At 40.4% G+C, this 21,772-nt stretch overlaps 1 protein-coding gene across 1 annotated transcript in view; it reads left to right on the forward strand.

The window, feature by feature from the left end:
• The first annotated feature begins 9,417 nt into the window (after nucleotides 1–9,417).
• Nucleotides 9,418–21,772, forward strand: part of CSTF3 (cleavage stimulation factor subunit 3) — a 79,192-nt gene continuing 66,837 nt past the window's right edge. Inside the window, exons 1-3 of the mRNA XM_089521254.1 lie at nucleotides 9,418–9,669; nucleotides 21,113–21,214; nucleotides 21,342–21,437. Coding sequence (XP_089377380.1) covers nucleotides 9,637–9,669; nucleotides 21,113–21,214; nucleotides 21,342–21,437 — 231 coding nt within the window. The 5' untranslated portion in view covers nucleotides 9,418–9,636. The remainder of the gene's footprint in view (nucleotides 9,670–21,112; nucleotides 21,215–21,341; nucleotides 21,438–21,772) is intronic.

The following is a 21,772-nucleotide window of genomic DNA, read 5'->3' on the forward strand; positions in this document are numbered from 1 at the left end:
CAATTATTTTGATTGTTCTTTTCTACAGCTTTTCCAGCTGTATAAACTTACTTACCCAAATAACCAGAACTTGCATACAGTGTTCTAAATGTGGTCCCATCATAAGTTGTCTTCAGGACACCATTGTTTATCCATTTCAGAATCCCTAGCACAAACTTTGATTGTTTCAGAGCTGCTATATACCAAGTCGATAATGAATTTTCTAATACAAACTCAACAGCTCTTTCCTGAGTGCGCACATTAGCTCAGACTTTGTCAATATACTGTGATGTTACTAATTTTTTTGCCCTTACATGAATCATCTTCTGTATATACAGTTGTCTGTTCATCTAAAGAGATACTTCTGTAGTTCTTCACATTCTCTTAGCTGGTTCATTTTCTTGAATAAAGTGGTTTTATCAACAAATCTGTGTTATTTTTAACATGTTGTTAGACACCTTGAATCTCATTACTGAAAGGAATATACAGTAAATGTCCAGAAGAGGGCAACCAGAATGGTGAAGGGTCTGGAAACCATGCCTTATGAGGAGTGATTTAGGGAGCTGGGTATATTTAACCTGGAGAAGAGTAGGTTAAGAGCTGATATGATTGTTGTTGTTAACTGCCCTTGAGTCAGTTCCAACTCATGGCAACTCTGTGGATGAAACATCTCCAAGACTCCCTGTCCTCCACTACCCTGCCCAGATTCTGCAAAGCCATGCCCACAACCTCCCTGACTGAGTCTATCCATCTGGTTTGTGGTCTTCCTCTACCTTTCCTAGCATTATTGTTTTTTCTAGTGATACGTGCCTTCCTGTTATGTGGCCAAAGTACAATAGTCTCAACTTTATCATCTTTGCTTCCCAGGAGAGCCCTGGTCTGACCTGTTCAAGAACCCATTTGTTTGTTTCTTGGCTGTCCATGGTATCCTAAGTACTTTTCTCCAGCACCACATTTCAGATTAGTTGATTTTCTTTCTGTCTGCTTCCTTCACTGTCCACCTCTCACTTCCAAACATGGTAATTGGGAATTCAGTGGCCTGAATGATTCTGACTTTAGTGCTCAGTTGTATGTCTTTGCTCTTCAGTATCTTTTCCAGTTCTTTCATAGCTGCCCTTCCCATTCCTAGTCTTCTTCTTATTATTATTTCTTGACTGCAGTCTCCATTCTGGTTAATGTTTGATCCTAGATATGGGAATTCTTTAACTATTTCAATTTCTTCATTGTCTAGATTGAATTTGTGTATTTCTTCTGTGGTCATTATCAGACCTGCCTTTGCACTTTCATCTTTGACCTTCCTTATTAACTGTTCCAGTTCCTGAATATTTCTTGCTAATATTATGGTGTTGTCCGCATATCTTAGGTTGTTAATGTTGCTTCCTCCTATCTTCAGTCCTCCTTTTCCTGATTCTAATTCTGCTTTTCTTATGATGTTTTCAGCATATAAGTTAAACAAGTAAGGTGATAGGATGCAGTCTTGCTTGACCCCTTTGCCTATTGGGAACCACTCTTATTTTCCCAAATTCTGTTCTAATGGTGGCCTCTTGTCCTTGGTACAGATTCCTCATCAGGACTATCAGATGTAGTGGCACCCCCATGTCTTTGAGTGCATTCCATAGCTTTTGGAGATCTATACAATCAAATGCTTTGCTGAAGTCTATAAAAGACATGCTGATTCTTTTTTCTTTTTTTGGAATTCTTTGGTGTGCTTCATTACCCATCACATGTTTGCAATGTGGTCCCTAATTCCCCTTCCTTTTCTGAATCCTGCTTACACTTCTGGAATCTGTACTCAAGACAAGAGGCTACTGTCAGAACAGAACATGGAGAAACAGAACGGTTCCCAGTTGGCAAATTGGGTCAGACAAGACTGCATCCATTCACCCTATCTGTTCAATTTGTATGCAAAATGTATTATAAGAAAAGCAGGCCTGGACACAGATGAAGGAGGAGTGAAAATAGGAGGAAGGAATATCAACAATCTAAGATATGCAGATGATACCATAATACTAGCAGAAAACCTCCCAGACTAGGTGGGAGAGGGAGGCAAACAGGATGGCTCCAAGCATTGAATCAATCATATTGCTTACATAACGGTTAACAACCAAACCACATAAAGTTAAAGGAAAAAAGGAAGGGGGGGGGGAGACAGCTAAATTTATCAGCACCTTTAGACAAAATACTTACCACAAATCAGTTTCCTAGAGTTCAAAAGTCTGACAAAATTCTTTTTGTTATATATGCAGTAGCAAGGACTCTTGTACTAATTAATATATGATGTGCCAGGAAGCCATTGTCTTTATTGATACCTCAGTGGATTCAGCCCATTAGTAGAGGTATAAATAAAGACATTGCCTTTATACCACACTCCTTATTAAGACAAAAATTTTTGCTGCTGCACATCTAACAAAGGAATCTTCTCAGAGGATTTGAACATTGGGAAACTGACTTTTGGTAAGCAGGTTTATCGCTTTCACGTATCGACACTAACTGACCATTGTAAGGATCTGAAAGACCTGTGTCACCTTTGAAACTATAAGGTAAGGGACATGATTTGCATTCTTCTGAATCCTAGTCCATTCCATCCGACTCCCACAACTATGTAAATATGCTTTATTGTTTGTTGTTGTGTGACTTCAAGTCATTTCTGACTTACGGCAACCCTAAGGTAAACCTATCATGGGGTTTTCTTGTCAAGGTTTGTTCAGAGGAGATTTGCCATTGCCATCCCCTGAGCTGAGAGGATGTGACTTTCCCACAGTCACCCTGCAGGTTTCATGGCCAAGTAAGGAACTGACCCTTGATCTCCAGAGTCGTAGTCCAAGACTCAGATCACTATGCCACGCTCAGGTCTTCTATATCCTGAAAAGACACTATATCCTGAAAAAAAACCTCTGGGTCTCTTTATTTGTTTCATATTATTTGATAAATAATGCTTTGAGGGGAACAATTCAAAGGTTTCTACTACAGTTTGAAAACTCAAACCACTGCACCACGCTGGCTCCATATGCATTTATTACCAATCGGTACTGCATCCAAAGAAGTGGGTTCATATCCACGAAAGCTAATATAAAAATGAAACCCATTAGTCTCAGAAGTGCTGCCACATTTCTATTCTCTCATCCTTCTTCCTTCTTTGTCTTTATGCTGCAAGAGACTAACAGGGCTGCTTCTTTGAAAACTGTACAAGGAAAAAGAGTCAGGTTGGCATAGTGGTTTGAACGTTGGACTAACACTCTGGATAACAGGGTTTGATTCCCTCTCTTCACCATGAAAATCCTACTGGGTGGACTTGTGAAAGTCACACTCTCTCAGCCTCAGAGGATGCCAATGGCAAACCCCCTCTGAAGAAACCTTGCCAAGAAAACCCTGTGATAGGGTCACCATAAGTAAAAAATGGAGACGCACAACAATAATAGGACAAGCTCCAGCATAAAAACCAAATGTGTCCTAACCGCAAAGGAGTACAAGGCAAGATAAAATGGAGAAAGTGAAGGGGAAAAAAGTACTGTATTTTCTGGCATATAAGACTGTTAAGGAAAATGCAACATGGGATATACAGTGAATGAAATAAAACATGTATGTGAGAGTCAGGGTGACTCAGCAGAAGCAAATAAAAGCCACACAGGTGTAAAAGGTAATGGAATTAGCAAGTCCTAAATGCCAAGGACAGAAATGTAAAGTGGATAATTGAACACACCTGAGAATTGTTAAGTGGTCAAGGTGAAATGATGAAATCATTAATTGTGGGTTGAACCAAGAGAACCAATGAGAGTGGATGTACACGCCCACTGGGTGGAAACAGACAAGAGTGGGTGGTATTATCCAATGACTATAATAATGGCTATGAATCCCAATGTATTTTGTGGGTAGTAGTAGTGGGTAGTATTGGAGCTGTATATAGTAGAATAAAGTAGATCTTTTATATAAGACTACTGAGTTGTCTGGTGTCTTGAGTGAAGATACAAGAGCCAGCAGGATCCTGAAGAAGTGTGAAGACTTCTGTGGAAGCAAGAGTGAGAAGGCTTGGAGAGTTTGTCAGGGTCTTCAGCCTATTCTCTGTAACTCTGCTGCTTTAGAGCAAAGCTTTAACCACTGACCAAAACTGGTCAGCGCCGGTGCGTAACAAGGTGGTGAGTTCGAGCCTGAGGTGAAGAGCAACAATTCCCATCATCCCTGACAAAGACTACTTTTTAACCCAGGAAAATCTTCTCAAAAGTCGGGGGTCGTCTTATACGCCGGAGGTCGTCTTATAGGGCAGGTGCTGAAATGTCCAAGCTGGACTGGAGAATCTGCAGTTGCCGCATATGGTGAGGGGGGCTCAAAAATGGCCACGGCCACATCCCCACCGTATGCGGCAACCATATGAAAGCAGCAACGGCAGCACTGTACAAGTACAGTAGAAGAAAATCCATTCACAAGGATTTGTGGAAAGAAGTGACTTAATGCGGTCCCGATGATGAGGTGACGGGGGTGTAAGTGAAGGGCGGAGCAAGCTGCAGGCGTCTGGAACCCCTGGGGTATGGAAAAAAGAGCCATGTTTGCACTACCATTCTGATAGTCTTGGAGACAGGGAGGGCAGGGCAGGCAGGGAGAGCTGACCAATCCAAGCAGGCTTTGTATACAACAAGTTTTCCTGCTAAGTACCTGCATATCATAAGCATTTGAATTAAAATTACCATACTGAAATCAAATCTGATGTTTTTTAAATTTTTATTTGGTGTGCGTTGGAAGAGGGGTAGCCTTATATGGCGAGTATATCCCAAACTCTATATTTTAACTGGAAAAGTTAGGGGTCGTTTTATACGCCCAGTCGTCTTATACGCCGGAAAATACAGGTATGTCATTTATCACATAAAAGCTAAGAACACTAATACAAATTCATGCTTCTTAGTGAAGCTCAAAATGGAGGTTATTTTGGAACTCCTCCTGGACAGAAGGTTGAAATGTCCTCAAAAAGGTGGACCTGTGGTCACCCTGCACTGGGTGACCTTGGGCAAGTCACACTTTCTCCGCCTCAGAGGGTGGCCAAAACATAGAATATACTTTAAATTAAAATCTGAAACAAAACTTTTATAAAACACAATTTCGGTCATATCTCACACCTTATAAGTTGGCCAAGATGTCTAAAAATACCAAAAATATATGCTGGAAATGTGTGGAGGAGATTGGCACTTTCTTTTTTTTTCTTCTAAATTTTATTTTCATTACCTGGTACATCATACGTCTTTTGATACTGTTACATCAACATATTTTCCAATACCCCATAGTCCCTTCTATTTCTTTCAGATTAATATTTACATTCAGTTTTGTTTTAACAAACTTCCTATCCCTAAATAACCGGAACTATCTATACAATCTTTTTCTCTATCACATCCTATCCTTTTCTTGTGACACTCCTTAAGAAATCCTACTGGCTTACCTCCCATGCCTCATCTGAACTTAAGTTACATTAGTTATAATTTATACTAAAGAAACATTTACACATATAAACAATACTGTGAATAGTATTCTTCCATCTTTTAGTATAATAGTATTTTTTGCGTACATATTAACCTCCAGGGTTTCCCCTTAAACCAAATCTCTAATTTCTTGTACTTAAAGTCCCCATTTCTCCTTGATTATCTCTTTCTGTCTTACACAATTTATAACCTGTATCATAAAGATGTTATGATAGATATATGTTTTCTACTGATATCTAGCAAAGTCTCTTCAAAATGGTCTAAACACATCCAAATTTATAGACTATCCAATAGGTATATCTTCAATTGATAACATGTTTGCCACTTTACCCCATTTTTCTTCCATGTATCTCTTTACTTTAATCCAACTTGACCTCCATTTGGAGGTATCCTCATTTTTCAGTTTGGATGATAGTGGGTCTGCCTCCATCATGGCATATAGTTTAAGTCGCTATTCGTCCAATTCTATTTTTTTTTAAATCAGTTTTCCAATATTTGGCAAAAATTAGTCTGGCGGCTGTTAGCATATAAAAAATAATTTTACCAAAGATCGATTCTACGTTGTCTTCCAACAAAGTAACCATGTTTCTGCTCTCAATTTTAACGTAATCCCCAAAATATTGTGTACTTCAACTTGAATCTGCTTCCAATATACTTTTGCTCTATCACAGGACCACCATAGATGGTAGAAAGTACCTATCTCTTTTTGGCATTTCCAGCAAGTGCTTGTTCTTATCCCATATATTCTAGCTATTTCGTCTGGCGACAGATGCCATCTATATAGGATTGTATAGTAGTTCTCTTTTACATTTTGCGAGAGGGAGTATTTCATTCTTTTGTTCCAAGCTTTTTCCCACTGATCTAATTCTGTCACCCACTCGCAGTTCTGAGCCCATTTGATCATGGCATCTTTTATCCATTCATCCTCAGTATACTACTCTAATAGTTTTTTATATATATTAGATAGTGTCTTTTGTTCTGACTGACATATAATTTCCTCCATTACAGAATTAGAGTTGGAAAGGCCACTTTGTTTTTTGTCTATATGATATCTCTGGTATAATTGTCTGTATAGAGACCAACTTACCTTCCACTTCTCTTCTTTTAATCTTTCGTACATTTTAATTCTACCTTCCTCATCAATTAGATCTCTATATTTTATCCATGTTGTTTCTCTTTTGGGGTGGATGTTATATAATGCCTCATGGGGTGAGAGCCACAGCGGTATTTTAGGAGAGATTCTTTTCTTGTATTTGTTCCAGATTCAAAAAAATTGAGGCTCGGATGTAATGGTCGTTTGGCTTTTAGTTTGTCATAGAACAAATAACCATGCCATCCGAACCTCATATCAGCACCTTCCAACTTTAATAATCTTTCATCTTGTAAAGTCAACCACTTTTTTAGCCACATGATTACACTGGCTTCATAGTATAAGCTTAATTTGGGGAAGGCAAAGCCCCCTCTTTCCTTAGCATCACGGAGGATTTTAAGCTTAGTTCTTGGCTTTTTGCCAGCCCACGCAAAGTCTGCCAGTTGTTTTTGCCACTCTTTAAAGATTTTTTTCATATTTAATTATGGGTATGCCCTGGAACAAAAATAATATCTTAGGTATAACTGACATTTTAACAGCAGTGATTCTACCTAATAATGAACATTTGAGTTCTTGCCAATTTTTAAAGTCTTTTAAAATTTCTGTCCATTTTCTTTGGTAGTTGTTTTTGTACAAATTTGAATTTTTATTTGTCAAAATAAATTCCCAAATATCTGACCTTATCAACAATATTAAAGCCTGACAAACGCTTCAAACTGTTTTGCTCTTCTTGACTCATATTTTTTGTAACCATTGCCGATTTCTCTATATTAACTTTTAGGCCTGAAATCTGTTTGAAATTTTTTTAGCTGTTTTATCAGCTTTGTGATGCTTGTTATTGGGTCTTGCAGCATGATGATCACTACGTCGTCCGCATAGGCTCTAGTTTTTAAACATTCCCCCTTAAATTTGACTCCAGTTATTTCCTTATCCGTTCTTAAATTGATTAAGAACATCTCCAAAACCAAAATAAACAAAAGGGGTGACTGGATAGCCCTGTCTGGTGCCACAGTGTAAAGAAATACAGTCTGTTCTCTGTTGGTTAATTATCACTCTAGCCGATTGCTTAGAGTAAACTGCTTTTATCCAGTCCATAAATCTCTGACCTGCTTTTATATGAGCTAATGTTTTTATTACAGTGCACCATTCAAGGCTGTCAAATGTCTTTTCCAAGTCGAGGAAGATCAGTGCAAGTTTTCTCTCGTTGTGGCAATCAAAATGTTCAATGACATCTAAGATGTAGCGCAAGTTTTCATTTAAATGTCTATTTGGGAGAAAACCACACTGATCCTCGCTGAGGATTAATTGCAGAGGAGACTGGCACTTTCTACCACATGTGCTGGAAGTGCAAACATGATATATATATATATATATACACACACACATACACATACATACACACAGACACAGGAAGGGAATCCACAATACATTATGAAATATCTTAAAAATTAAGGTGGATGAAGATCCAAAAATGTACTTATTAAATATGGTCTCAGATGAAAAACTGGAGGAAATATGTGGTAAGCTACTATTTTACATGGCAACTGCTGCTAGAATGTTATATCCACATAAACAGAAGGACAATAAAAACCCCATTATAAATGACTGGTTAGTGAAATTGCACAATATCGTAGACATAGATAAACTGGCATGTTTATTGAAAAATAAATCTTTATAGAGAGTTTTAAGAGTAAAAGGGATCCCTTGATACGTTGCTTAAAAGTCGAATATGGCGAAGCACCTTTCTTATCGGTCTGCAATGAAATATTTGGAACACAAATAAGCAAAATGCTGTAAATGTTACTCTGAAACAATGTTTGGACTTTATAATTACGTGGTAGATAGGGCTTTCTTTTTCCTTTCCAGCTATGTTTCTGGAGTATTATCAAATGTCAGAAAAAAACAGAAAAGGACACAATTAACGGTTTTAGTCTGATAAGATTTAAGATTAGTTTTAATATAGTTTTATGTTTCTACTGAATATTATGTAGTTTTTTGTTTGTTTGTTATGGATGCAGTTTTTGTTGATTTTAACTGAGTATAAAAAAATTTCAATAAAGAAAAAAAAGAGGGTGGCCATGGCAAAGCCCTCTCAGGGAGTCTGTCAGGAATAATAATAATAATAATGATATTTATTGTTTTATTAATATATATATATATATATAATATTAATGTATATATTAATATATTAATATTTTATTTATATTATGTATATATTCACACACACATTATTTATATGTTTTATTTATATAGGGTCGACATAAGCCAAAAAAAAAAAGACTCGGGGGCTCACAACAACAACAACAACAACAAGGAAAACGAAGCTAAAAGGCACAAAACACAAGCGTTGCTTCGCGCAGGCGCAGAACACAGAAGCAAGGAGGGTCTCCTCAGGAGGGGCGCGTGACACACGCACATGCTTTTCGCCGGAGACCTCCCACATTAGCAACGGCCATCGAGTGTTTTTGAAAACGCTTCGCCCCGCCCACTCCGGATGACTCTTCTCCTCCTCCTCCTTGTGCGCATGCGTCTTCCTTCTCTGTTTTCCCCCCGCACTCCGGATGAGCCTTCTCTTCCTCCTCCTTGTGCGCATGCGTCCTTTTTGTTCGCCCCACTCACCCCGCACTCCGGATGAGTCTCCTCCTCCTCGTGCGCATGCGTCTCCCTTCTCTTTCCACCCACTCGATGAGTGTTCTCCTCCTCCTCTTCCTCATGCGCATGCGCCTTCCTTGTTTCTTCACCCCGCACTCCGTTTCTTTCTTTCCCAGCATCCTTTTCGCGCAAACCCTCCTAGAATCCTGACCTGTCTGATTCGCCGCCGCTCCGTTGGCGGCGTGACGCTTGCCTTTTTTCCCGTCGGCCCCTGCGTCCTGCGTCCTCGCGCTTTCCCCACTGGGGTCCCGCCCCCTTCCTAGAGCGAGGAGAGGGGCGGTTGCGCCGCCATTTTGTTCCTTAGGCCGCGCGGAGAGATCGCTGCTGCTGCTGCTGCTGCTGCTGCTGCTGGGGACTCTGCGGAGGGAAGGAAGGAAGGAAGGACATATCCCCCGGCAGCTTCCTCCCTTTCCCTGCCCTTCCTTCCCCTCCTGGGGCCTGTTTGGACCCGCCATGTCCGGAGACGCTCCCGCCGGCGGAGACCAGGTAAGTAGGCAGGGCCTCCCTGGCTGAATGGGCCTCTTAAGGGGCTGAGAAAGGCCCCGAGGAGGAGGGCAGGGGAGCGGGCCTCTTTTGTCTTGGCTCCTGCGCTTCTCCCCTCCTTGCGCTTATAAGCCCCTCTCCCTCCCAGGCCCTCTGCACCGCCCCATTCGCCCGCATCTTGCTCCGCTTCCCTTCTGTCGCCATTTGGGAGGCACACCCGAAATACATTATCGGACTGCTGTGGGCTCCCACAAAGGAGACCCGCCAAAGGCAGACTTGGATCCCAGACACACAGCGGAAATAACCCAGTTTGAGGCCGCTTTAACTCTCCTGGATTAATGCTAGGGAAGCTCCTGGGAACTGTAGCCCTGTTACAGACTGCCAAGATGAAGCTGCTTCGGGTCTCTTTGGAGGTATGCTATTTAAATGATGCATGGGTCCTAAGAGTCCGGAGGTCGCACCAAAGCCACACTCCATTCCTAAGCACCAGAGTGCAGCTTTTGGTGCAGCTTCCGGATTCTTAGGATGCATGCATCATTTAAATAGCATACCTCCTAAGAGACCCGAAGCAGCTTCATCTTGGCAGTCTGTAACAGGCCTTAGTTTTGTGAGGCATCCAGCCTTCTCTTTCAGAGAGAGCGATGGTGCCTCAACAAACTACAGTTCCCAGGATTCCCTAGCACTCAGCCAGGGCAGTCAAAGCAGCCTCAAGGTGGATTATCTCTGCAGTGGACCTGTGTTGGGGTTGATTTCCAAATGCACACGGCTGGCATTACAGCCTCATCGTGCGTCTCTCCTGGGATGAATGAGGGGAAAGCAGAGGGGTGTTTCCTAATATCCGGGCGTGACACAATGAAGAGCACATACAGCCTTCTGCCTATTAGCTTCACATTCTTAAACCAGAAAACGATGGAGGTCAATACCTTTCCTTCACGAAATAAAAGCTTATGTACGGACACAAGGTCTGCACTGTGTGCTTCATTTTGTATGCGGAGTAAAATTGAGCTTGAGGCATTCGAAATAGGAATTCAGCTAGCAAAATGCGGGCCTGCTAATAAATGGGATCAACTTAACAGAAATGTTACTGTGTCCTTCATGTGCAGCTTCGTATTGTTTGTGTGTCTGTGTGGTTCTATTTTCCTCTGGAATTAAAGCAATGTCCACAGCAGCTGAAGACAGGAAAGAGTAGCCGGGGCACAAAGACTGGACACAGTAGAACAGTCTTCCATTCCTTGTATGTGTCCTATATAGAGGCAGGCTGGCTATGGGGGGAACTGCACTTGAAGCTGCGCACAGGACCAGAGAAGGACCTTAATTCCTTAAAGGGGGAGGGCAAGCCCCTCAGGAATGTCGCTGGGCTTTCACAAGGCTCTAGGAGAGTAAATGCTGTTCTTTGCATTGTTCTTACCAGTTTTGGAGGCACTTTAAATATTCTGCTCACAAAATGAACACAGAGGGCTTGTTTTTTAAAAACTAGTATTAATTATTTTCTTCAGTACTTTTTTTAGTGCACGCCTTCATATAATAGCAATGCTAGTTTCTATTAAACTAAGTGAATGCCAAGGATAACTTCCTCTTCCATATCTTTGGATGTTCAATAGTGTTTGGCCCATTGCTTAGGCTTTACATGTTATGTATGGTTATGCGTGGCTAAAAGAGCACAAGTGCTCTAATTTTTCTTCTCAACTTGCCTGTTTTCATCAGTCAAAAATGCACCTGCACCTTTCACTTTGTCTTGTGACCCGTCTTGGGTCCCTTTCAGAGTGAAAGGCAGCATAAAAATCCAGTTAATTGTAATAGTCATAGTGATAATAATTATAACAAATTTGCCTTGGCACACATTTTCCATCACTGTAACACAGAAATTTATTCTTCAGTTGAGATCCTATAAATTTAATAGTTCACCAAGATTTCAATTTGGGACTATCAAAGGCATATTGGGGTTAATAGGCTGATTTTCACAAGATGGGTTGAAGTAACAAGGCCAATCATCTTTACAGAGAGGGAGATTCTTCAGGTTTAGCACAAGAAGCCAGTTTTGTGTGTCATGGCGGTACAGTTTGTTTCTTTGCTGTACCCTTTTGGTAACTGCCAAGTCCTGTGGGAAGTCATAACATCATGCCTATTTGTCAGAACAATTCGACTAGATTAGACGAAGTACATCTTTATCCTACATCTTATTTTCACACAGTGTGTAATCAGATGCTTTCCAAAAGTTCACACATTGGGAATAAAGGCAATAGTTGTCTCCCAGCAACTAGTCATAACATATGAGGTTTACCTTCTTTTTATTCACTTCTGTGCTGTGAAGATACAGTTGGGCCAAGAACAGTAAGGCCCTTTATCAGGTTGCTAAAGTCTGGATGAAAGGTTGGGTTAGAGAGAACTCTTGAGGCTTATGTACATCATGTACATTTTGTGATAGTGAGCAAAGGGGTGCAGCTAGAAATTGGATCTGATTTCCAGGTGATCGTTGTGCAGCCCAGAGTGTAGGTAAGATTATCTTGGAGTATTGTACTGCAAGTGGTTTTTCAAGCTGTTCTTTCCTGACTCATTGCACTGACCTAAGAAGGGCAAGTTGGGAGGCAGGGATAAAGATGAGTCAAGGACTGTTTTCAAAAATATTTTCCAACAGTTAAAGGAATTAGTAAATCTGATCAGTGGTTTATTTATTTAGAGAAGGGAGGTGCCAAAAACAGGGCATACGTATCTGGTGACAGAAGCAAAAATCTCAGTATATTTGTTAGATTCCTTTTCTTTTGAAAAACAGACTTTTAATTAATGTAGGGCCCAAGCAGACAGGCCAAAATAAAGCTGCTTCAGGTCACTTCGAAGGTATGCTGATTAAATGATTAAATGCAGAAGCCGCACCAAAGCCGCAATCCATTCCTAAGGCATATAAGACGACCCCTGACTTTTGAGAAGATTTTCCTGGCTTAAAAAGTAGTCTTATACGCCAGAAAATACAGTACGTCATTTAAACAGCATACCTCCAAAGTGACCTAAAGCAACTTTATTTCGGCCTATCTGTTTGGGCTCGTGATACATGTCTTGAAGTCATCACTTTAAAAGGCAGATTGTCTATTAATACAGACCATCGTCTTGTGTGTATCTATATGCCTTAAAGTTTTAGGTAGCTCTCATGAATTTCATAGGGTTTTCTTAGGCAAGGAATTCTCAAAGATAGTTTTGCCAGCTCGTTCCTCTGAAATGTAGCCTAAAGCACCTGGTATTCATTGGTGGTCCTCCATCCAAGTACTGACCAATGCTGACCCTGCTTAACTTCCAGGATGGTGCCTTATAGGGAATGTCGATCAAGAGCATCTGAACAATTATTTTTATGTTGTCTAATGTTGGGGACCTTTCCCCCTGGTGTGCTTTTTTGTGCCTATGGGCTAGAGCTGCCTCATGCCTTCTTGGAATCTCTGCAGACGAGCAGAGCAACATCACTCCACGGATCAGTATTGCGTAGCACTTCCTTGCATTGCGCAGGTGTGAATTGATCCAGTCTAGAGTTGGACTGAGCAATGTATGGCATGTGTTGGCTGTTTGAGTGGCCCTCAGGGTCATGCAGTTGTCAAAAAATCTTTTGCTCCAAAACTCCTTTAATATCCTTAAGTGCCCTTGGACAGCATTTGGAGCCTCCCAGAGTTCAAAACTATTTCCTCTCCTCAAAATAACCCAAAATTCCCTCTAGGTGCCCCAGGGGCCACAAAAACATGATGAGAATGCCCCATGTCTCTTAGAGGACATTTGGGGCAAAATTTGAGTTTTCTTCTTGGGGTTCAGCTGTCCAAGATCTCCCTGGGGGCTAATACATACATCCCATTGTGGGTGTAATCATTTGGCAATGCTAAGAGCTCATAAGCCTGTCAGTAATCCATGTGAATTTAATGTGCACCACTCCTGTTGTGGGTGTACTGCTCCCATTGTAAAAATTCTGAGCAACGTGTTGGTTCTTTCGGAGATGACTTGAAAAGTCCAGTAAAAGTGTTTGTCAGAATGTGGTCACCTTAATAATGCCTCCTGGTAAGCTAAAGGAAAAGAGTATTTCATTTTACCATGCAGCTCACACATTAGCACTTCTGCTTGGGACTTCACTCTACTTACTTACTATTTTTCCTGTGCTGCAACAGCCCAGGAAGAAAAGGCTATCATTTTTTTTTCAGTTTATCATTTTTAACAAATAAAGGTTTGGGTCATTAAAATTGATTCTCATTATGTGATAATCATTTGTTACATCAGTTATTGCACAGCCTTTAAGAAATGCAGCTATTAATAGAACTTCCTTCACTTGCTGAATATAATATGTTCCATTGGTATAGTCAGACCTGTTTCAAGTTTGAATGTTTCCTCCACTTGTTAAGATAGCAAGTCAAGATATCTGGCACATTATACTATTAGATATTATGTGCCAGAAGAAAATCACTCCTGCCCTGGAACATTATAAATTATATCAAGAAGAGGGAGTCAAATGTATTGGGGTGTGGCTGATGGTTGTGCGTGGGAAGGTATGCAACTGCTCAGGGCCAAAGAGGATAGTATTCACCAAACATGAATGCAGTTTGTACTGCTAAATCAAACTTGTATGTTTGGATAGTTTACAATGATATATACAGTACAATGGGACTTCGCCATCCGTGGGCTTGCCATCCACAGATTTGAGCATCTGGGGACACCAGGCCCTGTTGTTCTCAATGGTGGTGCATGCCATTAGGAACAACAGGACTTGAAGTCCCATATTTTTTTGTGTTGGGGGGAGGGTCTGGAATGGATCCCCCACAGATACAAATGTATGAGTGTGGGACCAGTATAGTTGCCTGAATCTAGTGCAGCGGTCCCCAAACCTTTTCAGATTACTGCTCCCTTTTCTCTTGGGTGACATTAGGTCTATTGTTCATGGAGTACCCACCTGGCCAGCAGCATCTGTCTCAATCATGCACAGCTCACCACCATCTCTTCTTCTGCCTCAACCTATCATATGCAAATACAGTACAGTGGGGCCTCACTGTCTACGGACTTGCCATCCACAGGCTTCAGCATCTGCAGATAGCAAGCTCCTGTTGTCCCCAGTGGTGGCACATGCATGAGACTGCACTGCCATTAGGGACAACAGGACTTCAGGTAAGCGACCATTCCATTGTCCCTAATGGTGTTGTGGCCACATGCACATGCTGCCATTGTGGACAGCGGGGCTTGAAGTCTCACAGATTTTGGTATCCGCAGTAGGGGGGTCTAGAATGGATCCTCCACGGATACCAGGGCCCCACTGTACAACACTGGTGGTGGCCCAGGCCTGCTCCTTTGTCTTGCCTGTGCTGGCTTTACAGTAAAAAGAAGCAGAAGCTAATCTGAATAATTGCATTAAATCAAATTTGTGATGATGCCCTTCAGAGTCTTCTGGAAAACTGTAGTTTGAGATTTTTGAGTGTGAAGAGAAGGCTGGGCCCTAGGACACGCTTTGCCCACACCACATAAAGATCAACCAATGTTTGAAGGATCAGATCCTTTAAGGAGTTTTGAATTCAGGTGCCAGTTGTTGAGCCAGAAATAAAAACAATTTTGCAGGTAGATGTGCCTGTTCCAATAGAACTTCCTGGCATTTTGGGATTGGAGGTTTAGTCATTATTACTCAGATGATTTCAATATTTTCAGTACAGTCAGCCCTTCATATCCATGGATTCAACTATCCATGGCTTGGAATAGTCATATAATTATTTAAGAATACAAATGCCAAAACACATTAGGAAAGAATTTACTTGAGCTAGTTTTGATCAGCTTGACATTATGGTAAGATATGGGAGATTTAATGGCATCCCTTATAATGAGCGAATCTATATTTATGGAGAGCATGAAACTGAGGATATAGCACATAGAATCATAGAATCGTAGAGTTGGAAGAGGCCACAAGGGCCATCCAGTCCAACCCCCTGCCATGCAGGAACTCTTAGTCAAGGGACTAAAATTAAATTACATTTAAAAAAAAAGGTAAAGGTAGTCCCTTGACTATTCCAAGCCATGGATACTTGAATCCATGGATATGGTGGGCTGACTGTATTCAAAAAGCCATATGTATATATATATATATATATATATATATGGCTTTTAATATATATATATATATATAGAGAGAGAGAGAGAGAGAGAGAGAGCTGGCTGTACTGAAAAAGCCATATATATATATATATATATATATATGGCTTGGAATGTATATGTGTGTGTGTGTGTGCATTCCAAGTGAGATATACAGTGCGCCCGCATTATACACGGCATCCAGCATATGCTGGAAGCCATGCCGGAAGGAAGGGAGGAAGAAAACAATGGTGCGCATTCCCATGGTGTGCGCACCGCCGCGGGCACAAGCCCCATTCATTTGAATGGGGCTTGACCATCTGCATTTTTCCCCTTACGTGGGGGGGAGGGTCCTCTGAACAAATCTTACTAAGAAAACCCCATGATAATAGTCAGAAATGAAGGCACACAACAACAAACAGTAAAGGGATACTGGTATACTGACTTTGAGTTTTCAGAACAGTATATAGTAATAGAATCCAATCATTGTAAATGTATGCACTAATAAATGGATTTTTCTACTTGCCTGAATCTGTTCTAGAATGGAATGTGTTGTGGATTTAATGTTGGATGTTTTTAGTCAATTACTAACCTAGGTCACCGCTCCACAAATGATTGAACTTAATTCATACACATTTATGATCAAATTAATATGGTTTTATATGAATGGGATGTGAAAAATTGGTGGAATAAGGTCCTTACTATCCAACATGTTACTTTAGCCTTTGACTAAAATTTAAATAAATTTAATATTCACCAGGAAAATTCAATTTGGTGTTTATTAAAAATGTTATTGAAACATTAATTCTTATTTCTGTTTTTAAACATTATTAGTCTAACAGGTAGGTTAAACAATTTAAGCATGACTTTCTGATTCAGTCTTTGGTTTTAATACCAGATATCTTAAAAGATTAGTATTTGAAAGTCTGGCAAGTTCAACTGTTAAGAGAAGACAAAATAATATTTGGGAAAAAATAGTTACTGTTATAAATACTGTAGTTTAAAAATGAACCTACATGGGAGTTTAAAATAATTTTATCCCATGTTTTTCTACTATGTTTATCCATGGATTCAGTCATGCACGGTTTGAAAATATTCCAAAAAAATATAAATTCCAAAATGCAAACTTGGATTTTGCTATTTTATGTAAAGTACGACATTTCACTATGCCATTATGTTTAATGAGACTTGAGCAGCCATTTTAGTGTCTGCTGGAACCATACCCATCAGACACCAAGGGCCTTCTTTAATCTGGGATCTTTAGTACAGTAATTGTCCGTTTTTACATAAAGTAGAAGGAGGCTTATTGATTATTAAACTATATGTCCTGTAAAATATAGCCTACAACCCCTGATATTTGTTGGCAGTCTTCCATCCAAGTACTGATCAAAACTGACCCTGTTTAGCTTCCATTTGTCAGTTTATAAAAGTCTGTCAGATACCCTAGGGCAGTGCTACTCAGTCTGGTTGTCCATGAGTCCACTACCCATTTATCGCTGGCCTGATCAAGTTTCTAGATGTCTATGTGAATATGATGGGAATATTCAACAATATACAGTATCAGTCCTTGGTACATTCAGGGGGAAATAAATAGTCAGTCTACTATATCAGATATCTTGAAAAGCACTAGTCTAGCAGAAGTTGAGCACAATATTGTCCTGAGTTTTGGAGGGTCCCAAGCTGTTTTAAACTTAAGAGGGGTCTTATTCAAAACAGAAAAAGACAGAAATTTTGGTTTTGGGAAAGAGCCTCTTGGCCTAAAACAAGTGATGGGGTGGATGTTCAAATTGTGTTTGAATTTTTCCAAGATCCATGGGAGGTATGTGTGGCTCCCAAGTGTCAGGATGTTGTTGGTCATTCAAACTATATGGTAATGCAGTATGTTCATTTAGCTTCCAGGCTCTTGTTAGTTCACTTGTGTGTTTTTTTTTTAATCTACTGTACTATCATATCTGAGGCTAATAAGAATTTTAGTGGGCAGAATTTTGGTGTACACTTATTCCAGGCTACTTATGTGGACTCCTGTTTCCCCTTCTAGGTGACTGATGTGTGCTTGTTTGCCCTGTAGTTCATAGGATGATGATGAGTTTCCTCCCACCACCTACTGTGCACAGTAAGAAAGAGGCAACTAAGGTCCAAAGCACACTGCAGAAATAATCCAGTTTGGGACTGCTTTAGCCACCCTAGCTCAATGTTAGGAAATTCTGGGAACTGCAGTTTCGTGAGACATTTAGCCTTCCCTGTGAGAAAGTTCTGGTGCCACAGTCAACTACAATTCCCAGGATTCCCTAGAACTGAGCCAGGGCATTAAAGCAATCAGAGTGGAACTCTTTCTTTTTGAAAATGGGATACCTCTCATTTTTCATGGAATGGATGTACAGTCATCCCTCCTCATCCAAGGATTTTTTACCCACGGATTCAAGCATCCACAGCTTGAAAATACTTTTAAGAATACACAAATTTCCTTATGTAAACCTGGATTTTGCCCTTTTATACAAGGGACACCAGTTTACTATGTCATTGTATTTAATGGGACTTGAGCATTGACGGATTTTGGTATCCATGGGGAGTCCTGGAACCAAATCCCATTGGATACCAAAGGCCCGCTGTACATACACACCTATATATGGGGTTCATGTTAAGCAGGGTCAGCCCTGTTTTGTATTTGTATGAAGACTGCTAAGGTGTACTAGGGCTGTAGGCTATGTTTCAGTGTAAGGCAATGAGAAGCCACCTCTGAGTATTTCTTGCCCAAGATGCCGATGACACCCAGCTGTATCTTTCCGCCCCTGACCTTTCTCCAAGGCTTGAACAGCAAGTTTCATCATGTCTCACAGCTGTCTCGCAGTGGATGCGCCATCGGCGTTTGAAGCTCAACATGTCCAAGACGGAGCTTCTTGTCTTTCCTCCTAAGCCCACCCTTCAACACTCCTTTTCTGTCTCTGTGGACAACATTTCTATTCAACCAGTCCAGCAAGCCTGCAGTCTTGGTTTTATCTTTGACTCTTCTCTGTCGTGTATCCCTCAGATCCAGACCACAGCCAAGGCTTGTAGATTCTTCTTGTACAATATTGCCAAAATCCAACCATATCTCTCTGCCTCTACTGCCAAGATCCTGGTCCATGCCCTAGTGGTCTCACGACTTGATTACTGTAACGTCCTCCTGGCTGGGCTTCCTCTTTCTCACCTCCGTCCTTTAATCTCTGTTCAGCATTCAGCTGCATGCATTATCACTTCCACCCACCGCTCTGACCACATCTCTCCTGTGCTGGCATCCCTTCACTGGCTCCCACTCCCTTTCCGCATTCAGTACAAGCTCCTGCTGTTGACATTTAAAGTCCTCCATGGACTGGCCCCTCCTTACTTATCAGACCTTCTTTCTCCTCACCTTCCCACTAGGGCCCTCCGTTCTGGTAGTCAAGGTCTGCTGTCCCAGCCCAGGATTTCCTCTGCCCCATCCCGGATTCGCCCCTTTTCACTTGCTGCCCCCCACTCCTGGAACCTTCTTCCCCCACAAGCAAGAGCCATCACTTCTTTAACCAGCTTCAAAACGGAGTTGAAAACCATCCTGTTCAGAGAAGCCTTCCCAGGCGTTGCATAATTGTTGCTTGCTATTTGGTGTTCTTTTGTTGTCTGTTTATCAAACCATTTCCTGTATTGCTATGTACTGTATATGCATTATCCTACTTGAGAGTTTGTATTTTCCCTGGAAAATGATTAACCATCCATTAAGAGCCCAAGCCCTCCCTCCAGTCCATCTGCCTTGGTCCAGGCCTTGGAGGTAGAGAGGAACTGCTGGACCTCTTACCCTTTCCCTCCACCACTCCCTTCTCCTTCTCTGTCATGTCTCTTTAGATTGTAAGCCCGAGGGCAGGGAACCGTCTAACTAAAAAGATCGTATGTACAGCGCTGTGTAAATTTACAGCGTTTCATAAATAAAAGTTAATGATAATAATAATAATAACAAGAAAACCCTATGAAATCCATGGGGTTTGCATGAATCAGCAGGCATCTTGAAGGCACATAAACACATACTTCCATTGAAAGCTTAGCCTTAAGAACCAGAACTCCATCTCAAGTAGTCCACCCTAACATTTAATAGTAGAAGTTTCTCTTGCCTTCTTGGGTTTGGGGAAGTAATCTGTTATCGGATTATTTCCAAGAAAGACGTCTCACCTCCCAACATACATTTGTTTTGAAATCCTAGTTTTACTTTTCTTTTTTAAATATAAGATGTGAATGAGATGGCTGTATAAAGAAAAGCATTTTCCAAAAGAAGGCTGAAATGTATATTTGTTTTGGGTGTGAGTAAGTTTCCTCTACCAGTTCCAGTGTTAAAACAAGTAGGGATTATTCCATTGTCTTTTCAACTGAGAGAAGAATCAAAAAGGCAACTGTCATGTCCTTCCAGTTTTGCCCTTTACCATAGTGTAAAATGCAAATTTCTGAAAACAGTCTAGGCCTACCAAATAATGTTTTTAATCATTCAAATGGGTTGTATGGGATATTGTCAGAAGTGATTCATTCTTTTTTACTTTTCAAGTTTTCTACAGAGGTCCTGCATGCTTACACAGCAAAAATGCTAATTACATTATCAAGAATGTTTTATGTCTCTTGTGATCACATTTTTCTGGCATAGCTTGTTTTTAGTATCATAGTATAAGAGTGCGAGGGAAGGAGAGACTAATCCATTAGGCCAAATCTATTCTCCTTGGGCTTTCAAAATTTATATATTTAATTATTTATTTACTCTGGGGATATGTTCTGACATTTATGAAGGTGCTCTTATATTTCTAAGAGCTCTAAAATCTAGTGACACAGACCTGTTATTGCCATTATAGAAAAAGAAGCCAACATTATTTGGTAATACAAAGTTTAAGCTTTTTTGTTTAAATTGCAAAGGGTTGTTTTCAGTAATGTAATTCCCTGGATGGAATGGCTTCCATTTGTGGGAATGGGGTCATCATACACCAAAGTGGTTCTCAATGGCTGTGGAAATGATTTGGAACAGATTTTCAAGCACAGTGAAAAACTATCATATGGAGAAGTAAGGGAGAAAACCATGTTTTATTAGCAACCTTTTACATTATTTTGCATTCTGTAGAATATTTGGCTCAATTTATAGATATTTTTGTATGTTGCCATGGGTTTGATTTAGCATTGAGCTCCAGTAATGAGATTAAACCTATTTGATACTGTGCATTTTTCTTGTGTACTGCATATGTTACCATTGTGCACATTGTTTTGGTATCATGGGGGAGAGGGGATTGTAATCAGTTACATATCTATGTAAAAGTGAACATTCATATATAGGTGGCAGGTGACATTGTCAAACTAGTTGTATACTCTTAACATTCTGCTTTGTGTTTTCTAGGCTGCTGAATATGTCCCTGAAAAAGTAAAGAAAGCTGAAAAGAAACTAGAAGAGAATCCATATGACCTTGACGCTTGGAGCATTCTCATTCGAGAGGCACAGGTTTAGTGACATAGGATTACATTTCCTTATCAATGGGTCCACTCACATTGATTGGTTCTAAAGTAAATGTCAATACATATTTTAACATCATAAATATTGTAAATATTTATTGGTTTTTAATTTTTAGAATCAGCCTATAGACAAAGCACGGAAGACCTATGAACGCCTTGTTGCCCAGTTCCCAAGTTCTGGCAGATTCTGGAAACTGTACATTGAAGCTGAGGTTAATATTTTTATATTCTTTCTTAAACATATAGTAGGAATTTTACTTGACACTGAAACGTTTTTAGGTCCATACACAAACTCAGGTAAAGGAGGAATTGAATTCTTTATTTCTGTAAAGTAGGTGAAAAGGGGTGATTAAAATGAATTCTAAACATTTGGGTCTCTGGTGATTGTTGCATTATGGATTTGCAACAACATTAAAACCGTTTCAATGGTATTGGAGTGCTTTAGCCTTTTATTTACTTGTCGTGTCAATTTATTGCCTCCTGTGTCCTTTATTTAGAGCTCCCTTTTTGTTCATAGAAGTTAACAAATGATTTTGTGATATGTTGG

The sequence above is a fragment of the Sceloporus occidentalis genome, unplaced genomic scaffold (assembly GCF_023333645.1).
Source record: "Sceloporus occidentalis isolate IW3139 unplaced genomic scaffold, rSceOcc1.0.p SCAF_4, whole genome shotgun sequence".
NCBI classification, from domain to species: domain Eukaryota; kingdom Metazoa; phylum Chordata; class Lepidosauria; order Squamata; family Phrynosomatidae; genus Sceloporus; species Sceloporus occidentalis.